The sequence below is a fragment of the Gracilinanus agilis genome, chromosome 3 (genome assembly GCF_016433145.1).
Source record: "Gracilinanus agilis isolate LMUSP501 chromosome 3, AgileGrace, whole genome shotgun sequence".
NCBI classification, from domain to species: domain Eukaryota; kingdom Metazoa; phylum Chordata; class Mammalia; order Didelphimorphia; family Didelphidae; genus Gracilinanus; species Gracilinanus agilis.
This window is the reverse complement of record NC_058132.1, coordinates 370,099,895-370,114,114: the sequence shown is the minus strand read 5'-3', so window position 1 is coordinate 370,114,114 and position 14,220 is coordinate 370,099,895. Positions and strand designations below refer to the sequence as shown.

Here is a 14,220-nt window from a genome sequence, read left to right as displayed (position 1 = left end):
TACCTACAAAGAGCATATCCCAAGGCAGAGAACTGATTTTTAACTTGATTCAAGCAGAATAGTGGTTTCATATTAAGTCTTACTTTAAGTAGAATTACCTATGTACTTTTAGAAAGCAGGGTGCTATCTTGCATATATCACTAGATTTTGAATCACCTTCAACTCAACCTGCTCCAAAATTTCATCAGAGAATGGTGATAACCCTGGGTCCTCAAAGGCTTTGCTGACAGAATGTAAACTCTGAAAGATCTTTGGACCTTTTGGTGGGGTTTGGTTTTGTTTGTTTTATTTTTTTACACCCTTACCTTCTGTCTTAGGATCAATACTAAGTATCAGTTCCAAAGAAAAAGAGTGATAAGGGCTAAGCGCAATTGTGGGGTAAGTGACTTACCCAGGGTCACACAGCTAGGAAGTGTCTGAGGCCACATTTGAACCCAAACCCTCCTATCTCCAGACCTAGCTCTCTACCCACTGAACGACCTAACTGCCTCAATCTTTTCGTTTTCTAAAAGGCTAGGAAGGGAGACCTGTGTACACAATTCTCCAAGGAATCCTGAAACAAACATAGTCTTGGAGAGGTGCCTAGGGCACTATTGTTATTCTTTCTTTCTTCTTTTAACAGGACAGATGACATCATGGGGTAATATCTTGACTTGCACATGAATTGGATTTAAGTGAAGCAGAGTAGTACAAGGTCATCAGCCTCATTTTCTCTACCAGAGTCATCAACATCCAGTGCAAGAGAAAAGTGAAGACAACTGGTGGTGGCCAGGATGCAGGGGATGACTTTGGCATCTTTGATGTCTGCCCAAGCTCTAGGCCCTCCACAATGCCTGCTTCTGCCCCTTCATGGACTCTCTGGAACACATTGTTCTCATCTGCCCGTCATGCCAGAAAAAGTAGACATCCCCCATCTCTCCTCAATGGGTTTGGGGCCTGTCGATCACCCTGTCAGCTTCCAGGATGTGGCCATGGCACATGCACAATGTTGTAGCCTCTTGGAACCACCCATGAGAGTTGGGTGAAAGGTAGAGACTGAAGATAGATGAGCAGCCCTGAAAAGAACTCAGCAAGCCCTCTTACCAGAAGTGCCAGTCGTCCCACATACCCTGTACACTCTGACACAGAATGTACTCAATGGACTGCTGTACAACATGAAATTGTGATCTACGGTCAGACTAGAGCTGTATATCTGCTTATATCAACTAACTGCATTCCCTTCCCCATCCCTGGGAAATATTGGTCAGTAGGAAGCAATAAAATATGACAAATGGTATCAACAATGGCAGTATCTGCTGATTTCTTTTTTCTTTAATTTTTTTATTTTAATTTTTAAATTTTTTCCATGTTTGCATATTTCATTTTCTTTCCCTTCCCTCTTCCCCGCTCCCCCCAACCTGCTTCCCAGATCCAATAAGCACTTCTACTTGGTTATACAAATGATATCATTTATACCCATTTCCATATTATTCATTTTTACAATAAAGCAATCTTTTATGATTTATTAATTATTGATGGATAAGTAGTTAATTGATAGGTTTGGGCTAAGATAGATTAACACATAACACCTGTGTAAACCCATTGCCACATTATAAATATGCAAGAATATGCTATTTTACAGACTTCCTATCATGTTGCCAACAATCCATGGCAAAGTATACATTTAAAATATATTTGGGGGGCAGCTAGGTAGCTCAGTGGATTGAGAGTCAGGCCTAGAGACAGGAGGTCCTAGGTTCAAATCTGGTCTCAGACATTTCCCAGCTGTGTGACCCTGGGCAAGTCACTTGACCCCCATTGCCCACCCTTACCACTCTTCCACCTAACAGCCAATACAGAGAAGTTGAGTTTAAAAAATGTATAAAATAAAATGAAATGAAATATATTTGGAATTCCAGGAAAAATGGGATGCAGAAGAAAACTCCTCATAAGGGTTCTACTTATATTTCTTCTAAGAATGCATGGATAAACATTTCCATATCACAACAGGTAGTCATTGCTTTTTGCACTAAATTCACCACTTAACATGATCTTTGATTAATCAAATCTAGGCCTAGGTATAAAGGATCTATTTTCAAGAAGGGGCCTAGAAATGATATTTAGGAGAATCAAAAGAACTTAATCAGGCTCTCTTGCTCCTGGATTTAATTGGTTTGTAACTCCTGGGATTCTAGACTCCACTTCTGATCCTCAAGAATCTCCTACCTTTTTTCCAGTAGTCTGTTCCCTCTTCCTTCCCCTCCCTCTCAATCTTCAGCTCCTTTTTGTACAATGTAAATCCCCAGAGGATAGAGATTATCGTTTAGCCTATATTTGAGTTCCTAGCACTTAGCTTAGTGTTTGGCATATTTTTGTTGTTGTTGAGTCCTTTCTATTATGTCCTACTGTTCTCTTGGCAAAGATACTGGAGTGGTTTGCCATTTCCTTCTCCAGCTCATTTAACAGATAAGTCAAACAATATTAAGTGACTTGCCCAGGGTCACATAGCAAGTAAATGTTTGAGGCTGGATTTGAACTAACTCTAAGCACAGTGCTTTATCCACTGCGCCATCTAGCTGTCCTATTTGGCATATAGTAAGCAGTTAAAATAAATCTTTTATTTATCTATCTACTTTTGTTCCAGAAACAATCAATAACAATATCCAAGATGTGAAAAGATACTCTACCTGACATTTTCTTGAGGTGACCTAGAAAAAAACAAGTAACTGTGTTAAACAGAGTTGAAAACTTCATAATCATATAACATTTCTCAAAGTATTCTTGACATATTTTCTCAGATTTTCTTTGAAGCATATATTACTCAAAATGTCTACATATCAGGTAAGAATAAATTGCCATAGTACAGAAAATATGAACAGAGGGGAAAATATTCGTCATTAAAATAAATTCCATGAAGATTTATGAAAAGACAAGAATACCAAAAAATTGTTGGTAGAGCTTTGAATTAGTCTAATCATAGCTAAAAGTCTATTTTTCATTACTTCATTGGTGGAGACTGATTGCTCAATGCTCCACACCTGAATGTAGAGCAGAATTTATAAGAAATCTGGAAAAGAGAAAGCCATGCTTCTCTGGCTTTCAGCTTCCAGAGAGAAGACAGTGGATTTCGGGCTTTCTTAAGATCCCTAAAGGGAGAGAAAGAATCTAGGAAAAAGCTAACACATAAAGAAACACCTTATTTCTCTATTCCCAGTTATGAGACTTCAGGAAATTTCCCTTTGGGTGATATCTGGAATCCTCTTTCTTACTTAAGGTAAGATAATTCGCTTCCAATAGAAGGACTCAATCTCTTTATATTGTCTGGTAAATGTTCTCATCTATAAAAACCTCTCTGATTTCTGTTTACTATCTGCTTGAATAAATGGGTTTATTTGCTATGTGTGCTCATAGTGGAACAGGTATTTGGAGGGAAGGGAGTCAAGTCTTGAATATATAGCTTGAGGAATTCTTTCTCCATTAAGAAAGAGTAATCAGGAGCTCAACTTAAATCTAAAAATTATTTCTCCTAAGCTAACAAAATTTAAGGGAGAAGAGAGATGTAATTCTATGCCCCTTCTCTCTTAGGAGAAGAGAGTAGTCACCTCTAGCCCCAATCCTTTTCTTTCCCTCTTGGTTGGAATCAAAATCTCCCATGAAGAAAGAAGATATCTAGACATACTCATCTATACCTCCATATAAGCTATATCTAGACTGAGTCCTGCTGATACACATAATCTCTAGGGGCATAAAACATACCACATGCACGCACCCTTTCCTCATTTTGAAAAACACTTGAGCATTATGCAAAGTGACTAAAATGCCCATGTTCTTTATCCCTCAAATTCCACAGCTAAGCATATATCCCCAAAAGGTCAATTGGTAAAGAGAAAGGCCCCAAATACACCAAAATATTTATAATAGAACCTTTCACTGTAGCAAAGAATTGTAAACAAAGTAGATGACCATCATCTAGTGAATCACTAAACAAGTTGTGTTCCATGACTATACTATGCCATAAAAAACGACTGATGAATACAGAAAAGTATAGGAAAATTTATATGAGCTGATGTAAAATGAAGTATGCAGAACTACAAACTTTATACACAATAATTCAATTTAAATAGAAAGAAGAATAATAACAAAGTAATTGAAATTGTTTGAATTGATGATGTCAGCTTTTTTCAGACATTTTGGTCAGTTATACTTGTGTGTTTTATTTCTCTTTTTAATTCTCTTTTAGAAGGTATGCTTCTTTGGGTGGAGAGGGGCAAGGATATATTAGAAAATGAAGATAAGATAAAACAAAGAATATCAATGCAAGTTTATGTAAAATGTAAAAATAAAATGAACTCCATAAATTTTTGTTTTCTTTTTTAAATGTCTTTCTACTTATCTATGATCTGAACTTTGTACAAAAGGGAAAGATTGAGCCTACAGACAACATTCATAGCCAATTTCATTGGGAATGGTCACCCTATCTGTGGATTTGGGAAAGAGTTGGATATTTTGTTTAGCCTGAAAAAATTAATTAAAACAGAAATATTTTGGTCTATGAATATTTGATTTAAGTCAGATGTCACAGGGTGGGGTGGGGTGGGGATGGGGCCTGGCAAGAATGAAATCGCTCTGAAAGATCATGCTTGTTCTTCCTTTTTTATGTCACAAATAAGCTCAATCTCTAGGGACACAGAATTCCCAGATCTTTATTTGTCCTTTGATTAGTATTGGCTACATTCATTCTGTGTAGGGTGCCCAGATTCTCACACACTGAACATGATGTCCCCTAAAAAAACAGAGGATGTGAAAACTGAACAAATCTCTGGCTCTGATAAGACTTCTAAAAAGATGAGAAAACATAGAACTGAGTGTGTTCATAACTCTCTTTGAGATATCTTCTTACTGTGAGAATTATTTCTGAGCCTGTGATTTCTTTAAACCTCATTAAAAATGTCCTAGGATGGGCTAATGTTTAGATTTTTGAAAGGGGGAAAAGGGTGTACTCTAGTAGCATATTTTGATCCCTGAGAAAATCCTAGAAAATATGTTATTGTCCTTAATTCTATGCTCTTTGACTGAGCCAGAATAAATCTCATCCCTCTTCTACATGACACTTCAAGTAGTTGGGAAAAATTTGTCCCTGAGTCTTCTCTACATTACTAAATCATAGAATTTCAGAACTGGAAAGCCCCCTCAAAGAACTATTTCACATTTGGACAGCTCTAATTATAAAGAAATGTTCCATCAAATCATATATAAATATATACATATAGACCTATTCAATGCCACTCTATTCCATCATTATCTACTCTCTTTCTTTAGAATAAGACATATCTTTCCATTGATACATATTAAAGAAGGAGGTTACATCACACCAAATTTTAATGGCACCTGCTACTGAATTAACCTCCTTGTATGAAGAATCAACTTTAATTTGTTACCCATATTTTATATTTTTGTGACTAGACCTCTGAGGCCTTAAACATAATTATTCCTTCTCTCCCTGAATATTATCTCTTGTAAATTACTCTCCACTGTTATTCTTGTTATATCTACTACTCTCTCTGGCTTAGAGGGCATACATGGGCATTTTATCTTGCCTCTCCTTTTCCGTTTCAAGCCCTTTTAATCTGATCTGCATTTTCCAAGAAAATATATCTTCCAGCCCTCCTTAGATTCATTTATAAAAGCCCTTCATTTCTGGATCTTAAACCTTAGTTCAGAAATCTAAATCCTGTTTTCAAGCATCATCTTAAATTATCTGCTCAAAACTAGCTTCTGGCATCCACCTTTCTCTTCTGAAGCCCTTAATCTGAATTGACAGCAATAATAGAAATATCATATGTGCCTTCCCCCAAGATTTTAGTTTTCATATTATGGTAAATAATCCCTAGAGATGCCTTCTAGTTTTCTATTAGTGGCATCATTTGTTCCCACATTAATCTCCATAAGAAGCCAATAGTCATTGATCCTGCTGTTTTCTCCATCATTTCCCAGACACATGTTTGGGAATATAGTATCCTTCCTAACATTCAGGTCAGGTCAGTATTTATAGCTGCTTGTCTGCCTCTTATTGGGAAGCCACCAAATGCCAAGATTCATCTCTTTTTCTGTGACCAATATACAATGTCACCTCTTGTGGAATAACCAGGGGATCCCCATCATAATCCATTGAAGCATAGGGAACTGCTTTCTCTTTAAACAGCTCAGATCTACCCTTATAGCAGAGGTCCTTAACCTGAAGCCCATAGGCCCCCAAGGAATTTGTGGATAGATTTCAGGAAAAGGGAGTCCATGATATTTGAAGGGGGAAAAACGATATCTGTATTTTCACTAACTTCTCACTGTAGTTTAGCATTTCTTTCAATTACATATGTTTGTGATAAGCATTGCTCTGAGAAGGCTTTCACAAACTTCAACATATTTTCAAAGGTGTCCATGACACAAAAAAGGTGCAGAACCTCTGTTCTATAGGAAGAGCCTCTCAGTTTTGTGGTCCTTCTTCTATCTTGATGTCGCATTCTTTCACTCTACAACCTTATGACCAAAGTTAAGATTCCTTTCCTTCTTCAGATTTTTTCTTTTGTGTTTTCCTCTCAAAGAATTAAGTGTAACCCAACATATTCTGGTTCTTTTGAAGAATAAGATTAAGGACTTTAACATACAGTTTCACCTTTCTATTTCCAGGAGTAACTGGGGCTCCCAGAAGAAGGCTAGGAGCTTGGAATGAAGTCATTACAACACCTGGAATATCCTGGATGGAGGATTGAGGAGAATGGTCAGGGTCAAAGTCACAGCTTGCCTTCTTGTTCCAATTCATACATCCTGAAGCACCCAGAACCAATGACAAGGTGGATACCATACTCAGAATACTGATATCACCCACCCATTCTCCTAAGTAATAAGGTTTATGTGAATCCCTTCCCCCTCTGTCTCTAGCTTCTGCTTACCCTTAATCGCAGAACACCACTGTCATGAGTAACCCAGGACATCAATGACATGAGTAATAATGAATATTCTGGGAAGGCCAGAGAAACACATTGTTCTAGTATGTTCAGAGGAGTTCTTAAAGATGAAGGATAAGGAATTTCAGAGTTTCTTTGGATTTAGGAGTCAAAGCACACCTAATAAAATATTGACAAGCTATTAAGAGGGCTAAGACAACAGCCAATCCCCTTGAGCTTCAGAGTTTCTATCATTAGTGCTGAATATTTGTGCATATCATATTTAAGCGAGTAAAACCAACAATGACCTTAGAATGTGAGTTCTGATTTTTGGCTTAGTAACAGGTCAGTTGCGAAACTTTGCATGCATGGTGGTACCCTTCTCTTACTCAATCTCCCCATCTATAAATAGAGTTTACAAATTCTTATACACCTTATTTGAATTAAGGCACTAAAAATAATTAATAATAATCTATAACCCAATCATTTTGCAGTTCAGTCACTACACAGTGCAAGACATTATAACTACAAGTCTTTTTACCTAAATTCCAACACACGGATGTCCTTGTAGCCAGGTAGTCCATCAAATGCTTTTTCAACCTGTTTTCAAAGAATAAGAGAAATCAAAATATGTAACATACTTTTTTTAAGACTGTGATTTTTTCCCCCTTGTGGTAAAATGTGAAAAAAAAACAAGACTTGGAATAAACTTTCAATAGCATATTTTAAATTACATGATTTGGAATAGAAAGCTGGCTACAACACACACTTTATTAAACAGGCAAGTGTTTATTATTTGAATGTGTGAAATTCTCTGTGGCATCTGTTTCCTGTTACTAGAGCAGGAAGGAACTGTGAGTGCATGAAGCATCAACAAGACATCTGCAAGCTCTGGATTAGGCCCCAGGAGAGAAGCCCCATGTGAATGGAAGTCAGAAAGGAGAGAGCATCTGATTGGGATCTGCCAGATGACCAGGTTATGAGCTACACTTTTGAAAAAGACAATTTTATTAGTTTGTGGTTTTAGTTTGTGGTTCTTTTATCCCAATCAAAAATATATATTATATGCATATGATATATCTATATAAATCAATATGGTCAAAATATCTAAAATAAATTCTATTATTGTTCAGTCATTTCAGTCATATCTACTTCTTTGTGACCCCATTTGGTATATTTTTGTTTTTGTTTTTTGCCAAATAACACTGGAGTGGTTTGCCATTTCCTTCTCCAGCTCTTTTTATAGATGATGAAATAGGCAAACAGGGTTAAGTGACTTGCTCAGGGTCACACAATTAGTAAGCATCTAAAGTTACATTTGAATTCAGGTCTTTCTGACACCAAGCCTGGCACTCTATTTACTGTACCACTTTAGTTGCCCTGTCAAACAAATTAGTTTATACCTAAAGGAAATCAGACTGCATATAAATAAAACATTTTTAACTGATTACCAACATCAATACAAAACATTATATTATGCTTGTTTCCTCAACAAAGATACCAGAAAAAAGGAAATGAACCCATATATTCCACAATATTTATAGCAGCTCTCTTTGTGGTGTCAAAGAACTGGAAACTGAAGGGATGCCAATCAATTGGAGAATGGCTAAACAAGTCATGGTATATATGATTGTGATGAAATACTCTGCACCATAAGAAATGATGCACATGTTAATCTTTTTTAAAAACATTGAAAGACCTACATGAAATTATGAAGAGTGATGTGAATAGAACCAAGAGAACATTATATTCAATAATAGAAATATCATTTGAAGAATGACATATATTTCTACCTCCAGAGAAAGAACTGATGAATAGGCATAAATAAGACATAATTTTATATATACATATATCTTTTGGTCAAATGATGCCTTCTCTAATGTGGAGGGGAAAGTAAGGAAGGAAATTAACTAGATATTTTAATGTAACACACGAATAAATAAATTCAGCTCCTGCCTCTGACAAATACTGGCTATGTGATTCAGAATAAGTCATTTAACTTCTCAATGTTCTAGGCCAATGGGATCAACAGAATAGTCTCAAATAAAAACAAAGGCCACTATACTATATTGACTTAGGGCCACAAATTGATTTACAAAACCATAAATTAACATTATCTGTGTTTTGTTGTATTTTTATTTTTGTTAAAGATTTCCAATTACATTTTGATCTAGTTCTTTCTGCACTCAAAAGTATTTGGGGCCATATATGCTTGGGGTTTGGGTGCCTGACATTTCTTGTCTAAGCAACATCTTAAGACTACAAATTGCAAAGAAAGTAATGACCTGCATTGGGAAAGGGAACTTCCTCACCTAGGAGTTCTCTATACTAATGAAATAACAAGTCCATTCTCTATCCCTATCATTATCATCATTAACATTATTATTAGCTACTTCAACCCTTCTATTCATTCTTTTCTTACTTCCTTAACTGTCTCCATTGCTCTTCTCCTCCCCAATCCTTATTATTTGTGTTGTTCCCGCCTTGGCCTAGTATCCATGGCTTGAAAATTCTATACCGCTACTTCCTTCAAATTTATCTATCTTACAACAATGACCAATATGGAAGTATGTTTTCATATGACAAAAATATTTTTAATTTATCTATCTTAAGCCTCATTATTCCATGAGAACAAATATCTTCCAAGTACTAAATAATTTGATCAAATAGTCTATGTCAAAGTTTGTAGTAGAATATTAGAAGACCAGGTAATAAATGTGAACTGTATAGAAAACTCCAGCTGATAGCACCCCCTTTTCCCTTCATCCTCCTTCCCTACTTTACTTTTTAACCCAAAATAAGATGGTAGAAATTTTCAAGTTAGTTAGAAAGAGAAGAACATATGGATGGAGCCATATTAAGGCTTTCCTTAACCCCCAAAGATCATGTAGCTATCCTAAATATACCCTGATGAAGATGTTATTTAATTAAAATATTAGACTTTTTTCTAATTCTATAATTATACAATGTAATCATAGATCCAAACACTAAGAATTTTTTAAGGTCCCTTCAACTACGGGCAGAGAGAGCTAGGCAGATCCAAGACATTTCATGATGTGCAAGTGTGGTCACCAACGCATCTGACATTTCTTCCGTTTCCATACAGTCTTAGTCTTTGGCTATATAACTAGGAAAATTCAGTTTGGACTACACTGACCATATGCAATAGTTGTGATGATGCTCTTTGGCTCTGGGGTACATGCCTTTATTTCCCAAGTGGGCTCAGAATGTAGCATAGGAAATTAAGTCACAGTAATGGAATGATCACTGCCAAAGTGAGTCCCATCATATGAGAGTGGAAAAGGCATCATTCTGAAGGAGTAATGAATCCCACCATCCAACAGAGAGAAAGAGGATATGGAAACTCAAATCCTTAACTTCAAGAGCAAAATTGAACAAAAAAGCATGTCAAGCACAGCTGACTTTTTGACTGACAGTCTTAAACTCAAACCCTACAGAACTCTTGCCTACCTTTAGACCAAAGAATGCCATCAACCAAAAAGTTTAAGAAAAGTGAAGGAGAAAGAAGTAGAGGGGAGAAGACACAGAGAAAATAAAGACAGATCAAGAAGGGAAGGAGGGAGGAGAAAATCCAATGCCTAAGCAGATGATATGCTAGGGAGACTTTAGAAACCAAAGGAATGACTTACTCCCACACTCTCACCATATCCAGTTAAGATGGCACAAACCTCTGAAATAAATTGCCGGGTGAGCTCCTGGTAATGCAGGCTGGAGAGATCCTGTAACTCTTCATTGTACTGTTTCCCTGAGAGGTGCATAATGAATTCAGCAACCTGTTCAGTTGCCAGCTTTTGAGGTTTTTCGGTCAGAGTTTCTATCTCATTGTTGATCTGGATTGAAAGGAAAAAAGAAAAAGAAAAATTACTGAGGCAGTGATTTTCAAGATAACTCTTATCCACATGATTTTTTTTAAAGTTTAAAGTTAAATTACTCACTCAAGGTCATACAACAAAGTAATAGTCTTGGTATTTTAATGTCTGAGATACAGTATTTGATTTTGGAATATAGAGGATTGTGGGGAATAGGGAGAGACAAATATAGATAAATGGACTCTATATTGTCATTTTCTATTTGTGGCTAATAAGGTATTTTGAAATTAGAACCACAGAATGCTAGTACTAGAAGGGACCTTAAAGATTCTCCATTCTCACCCCCCTATTTCATGGATGAGTCTGAGGTCAGAAGAGAAGGTAAAGTAACTTTCCTAAAGTCGCACAGATAGAAATAGAGCTAGAATCAAAATCTGGGTTTTCTATCTCCCAGGTCCAATGTTTAGGGCATAATTCTTGGTGTATATATAGATAATTCCTTTCTTCTGAAGATCCCAAGGTATATGACAAATATTTATCCCCTGGTCTTCACTACAAATATTTTCTCTCTTAAGCAAATAGAGAAACCAAGGCACAGTCATGTAAGAGATGTTTCTAATTTCTTCATCAAAAAGATTCCATTCTCCAGCATATATAAATTACAGAGCTATCTCTGTGTAAATTGTTTATTTTTAAGAGGTAGATGGGGGCAGCTAGTTAGTACAGTGGATAGACTGCCAGGCCTGAAGTAGTCAGGAGGACCTTGGTTCAACTCTTGTCTCAGACACTTCCAAGCTATGATCCTAAGCAAGTCACTTAACCCCATTTGTCTAGTCCTTGCCCTTCTTTCTTAGAGCTGTTACAATGACAGAAAGTTAAGGTATTAAAAAAAGAGGTAGAAACAGATCATCATGACTAGTTCAGAAATATACCTGGTAAATAACAATTTAACTTAGCAACAATATCAATGATTGATATTTGTACAGATCTCTATGGCTTCAAGGGATTTTCACTTACATTTCTCATTTGATCTTCAAAAGTATCTTGTGGAGCAGTGAGCAAAGATATTATTTTATTATACCCATTTTATGTTTAAGGAAACTGAGGTTCAGAAAGATAAAACGTTAAAAGTTAAATTAGTTGCTCAAGGTCACACAACAGGTAAACAGCAGAGACTTAAATAGGTCCAATGCTCTCTCCAGTATTTCATACTTAAACTTTAGAAGAGTAGCCTCATGCTCAAATATACTAAGGCTCCTATTGGAAAGTCGCCAGACCTGTTATTTTATTGGTACACAGAACTCACATGTGATGAAACAATCTAACAAAATGTCAGCTTGCTAGACATTTCCCTAGGGTACTAAGAAATGAATATGTATCAGATGCTGGACTTGAACCCATTGTCTTCCTGGCATTAAGACCAGCTGTGTGATCCTAGGCAAGTCACTCAAGCCTTTTGCATCAATTTCCTCACCTGAAACATAAGCAGGAGAAGGAAATGGCAAATGATTCTGATATCTTTAACAAGAAAACCCCAAATGAGGTCACAAAGAATCAGACATGGCTAAAACAACTGAACAACAACTCTATCCATATGACCATACTGCCTAATTAGTATTTTAATGCAATTCTTTTGTCAAAGAATCTCTTGTTTCTATAAAATCTAATGTTTGGAAGGGAGACTAAAAATTATTTTGAAGGTTCCCTTGATTTCTAGGTGCTTTGATACTACAAAGTCAAACCTTCTATCCATGTTCAATAGCAAAGTATGTCCTTATAACTATCCCCAAAAACAAATTTTTACATGATTTACTTACTGTACGAACCTTATGGCAATGAGATTAAACAATTATTTTATTAAAAAGTAATAAAGCATATCAATATCTTTGGTCAAGTTCAACATTTATTGTCACTAAGAACATAAAGGACAAGAAATCAATGTTTTTGTGTCCATACATCTTTGACAGTCCAATGAAGCCTATGGATCTCTTCTCAGGGTGATTTTTTTAAAATTTAAATGAAAATGCCAAATTTAAGTTGAAGATTAGTGAAAATGAAGATTTTTTTTCTCTTCCAAAGTCTAATCTTGAGCAGGACAAAACTACTGTCCAGAGTATTTTATATGGGAACAAACCAGAAATTCAATTGGGGGTGGGGGACGGGGAATAGCTAAATATTTTCCATTGTGAGGAAAATGGCTAAAAAACAAGTCTCTGTGGATAAGAATGTGGCTAATAAGAACAAGTCAATGAGTTCAAACAGATTAAGGCCTTTCAACCCTACACACCACAGTCCAAAACTCCACACCAACTACATCTGGCTTGAGGAGGTTTCAGAAAGATTCAGAGAAGGGACTTTCCATTTTGGAGTTCAAAAATACCATGAAATGAATTACTTTTCATCTCCATCTCAGCTGAAAATTAGGATAATCCAACTCTCTTCTTTCTAACTGCTCCCTTTATTGCCATCAGTTCCAGAATCTACATTCCTCCCTCACCATAGTATTTTTTCACTTTACTAAGGGACCATTTATCTAAACTTACCTTCTCTCCCAAAAAAACTTCAGGATATGATAATTATTTTATTTTGTCTGAAATTTTAGAGAAGATTATTCTGGTCCATCTACTTCTGCCACTGTATCAGTAGTCTGTCTTATTAGGTCTATTCTGTGAAACAACAAGCATCTATATCTCCTTCCCCATTGTTTTTATGCCAAACTCTCTCCTATCATCTTCCCCTGGCACAGATGCAGTCATTCCTCATTTAGTTGTTTCAAATAGTTAGAAACAAAAGTAGTGGAGACTAGTGTATCACTTAATGCAACACTATTACAGAAAGAAGTGCTAAAATTCTCTTTACTCCATTCTTTCCTTTCCAGAAGATAATAGTTTGGAACTTTGAATGTATTTGTATAGCCTCACTAATGGACTCTGGTTAGGATTGTGAAAGATATGGAAAGAGAAAGGAAAAAAAAAGCATGAATTATAGGAAAGGGGTAAATAGCAGTCCTGTCAAAAAGACACAATTAGTTGAGTCTCTAAGAAAAAGATAACAAATACTGTATTGATTCAAATATTGGTAGCATTCCCAAATGAGATTTCTTGGAAGGAGAAAAAATATAGGTATACACACAAAAAAAGTAATGATTACATAAAGAAAGGAGAAATATGAAGGCAGTGAAGTCAGGACTCTTCTGATAAGCATTGTGAAAATTGAGAAATGTTCTATCTGTCCACAGACATGCTAAGGGAAAGGAAAATAAAGGAGAAGAAAAAGGGAAAAGCCAAGAAGGAAGGAAGCCAGGGTAGAGAGCCACTTGTGTCACAGGCAGCAATCCAACAAGTTAAGCATCAGCCCAGACGCTTCTTCACCAGAGAGGGAGGAACTCTTCTTTCCTGAGCTCTGTGGCTATGATTAATAACTAGCTAGGGAAAAGCTGGCAGAAGTGAAGAGAAGAGGGTGGAGATTAG

At 36.2% G+C, this 14,220-nt stretch overlaps 1 protein-coding gene across 1 annotated transcript in view; it reads right to left on the bottom strand.

The window, feature by feature from the left end:
* IMPG2 (interphotoreceptor matrix proteoglycan 2) overlaps positions 1-14,220 on the bottom strand; it is a 90,443-nt gene that overhangs the window by 32,270 nt on the left and 43,953 nt on the right. The window contains exons 8-10 of the mRNA XM_044666806.1: positions 10,610-10,771; positions 7,462-7,520; positions 2,667-2,687 (exon numbers count right to left, since the gene is read on the bottom strand). Coding sequence (XP_044522741.1) covers positions 2,667-2,687; positions 7,462-7,520; positions 10,610-10,771 — 242 coding nt within the window. The remainder of the gene's footprint in view (positions 1-2,666; positions 2,688-7,461; positions 7,521-10,609; positions 10,772-14,220) is intronic.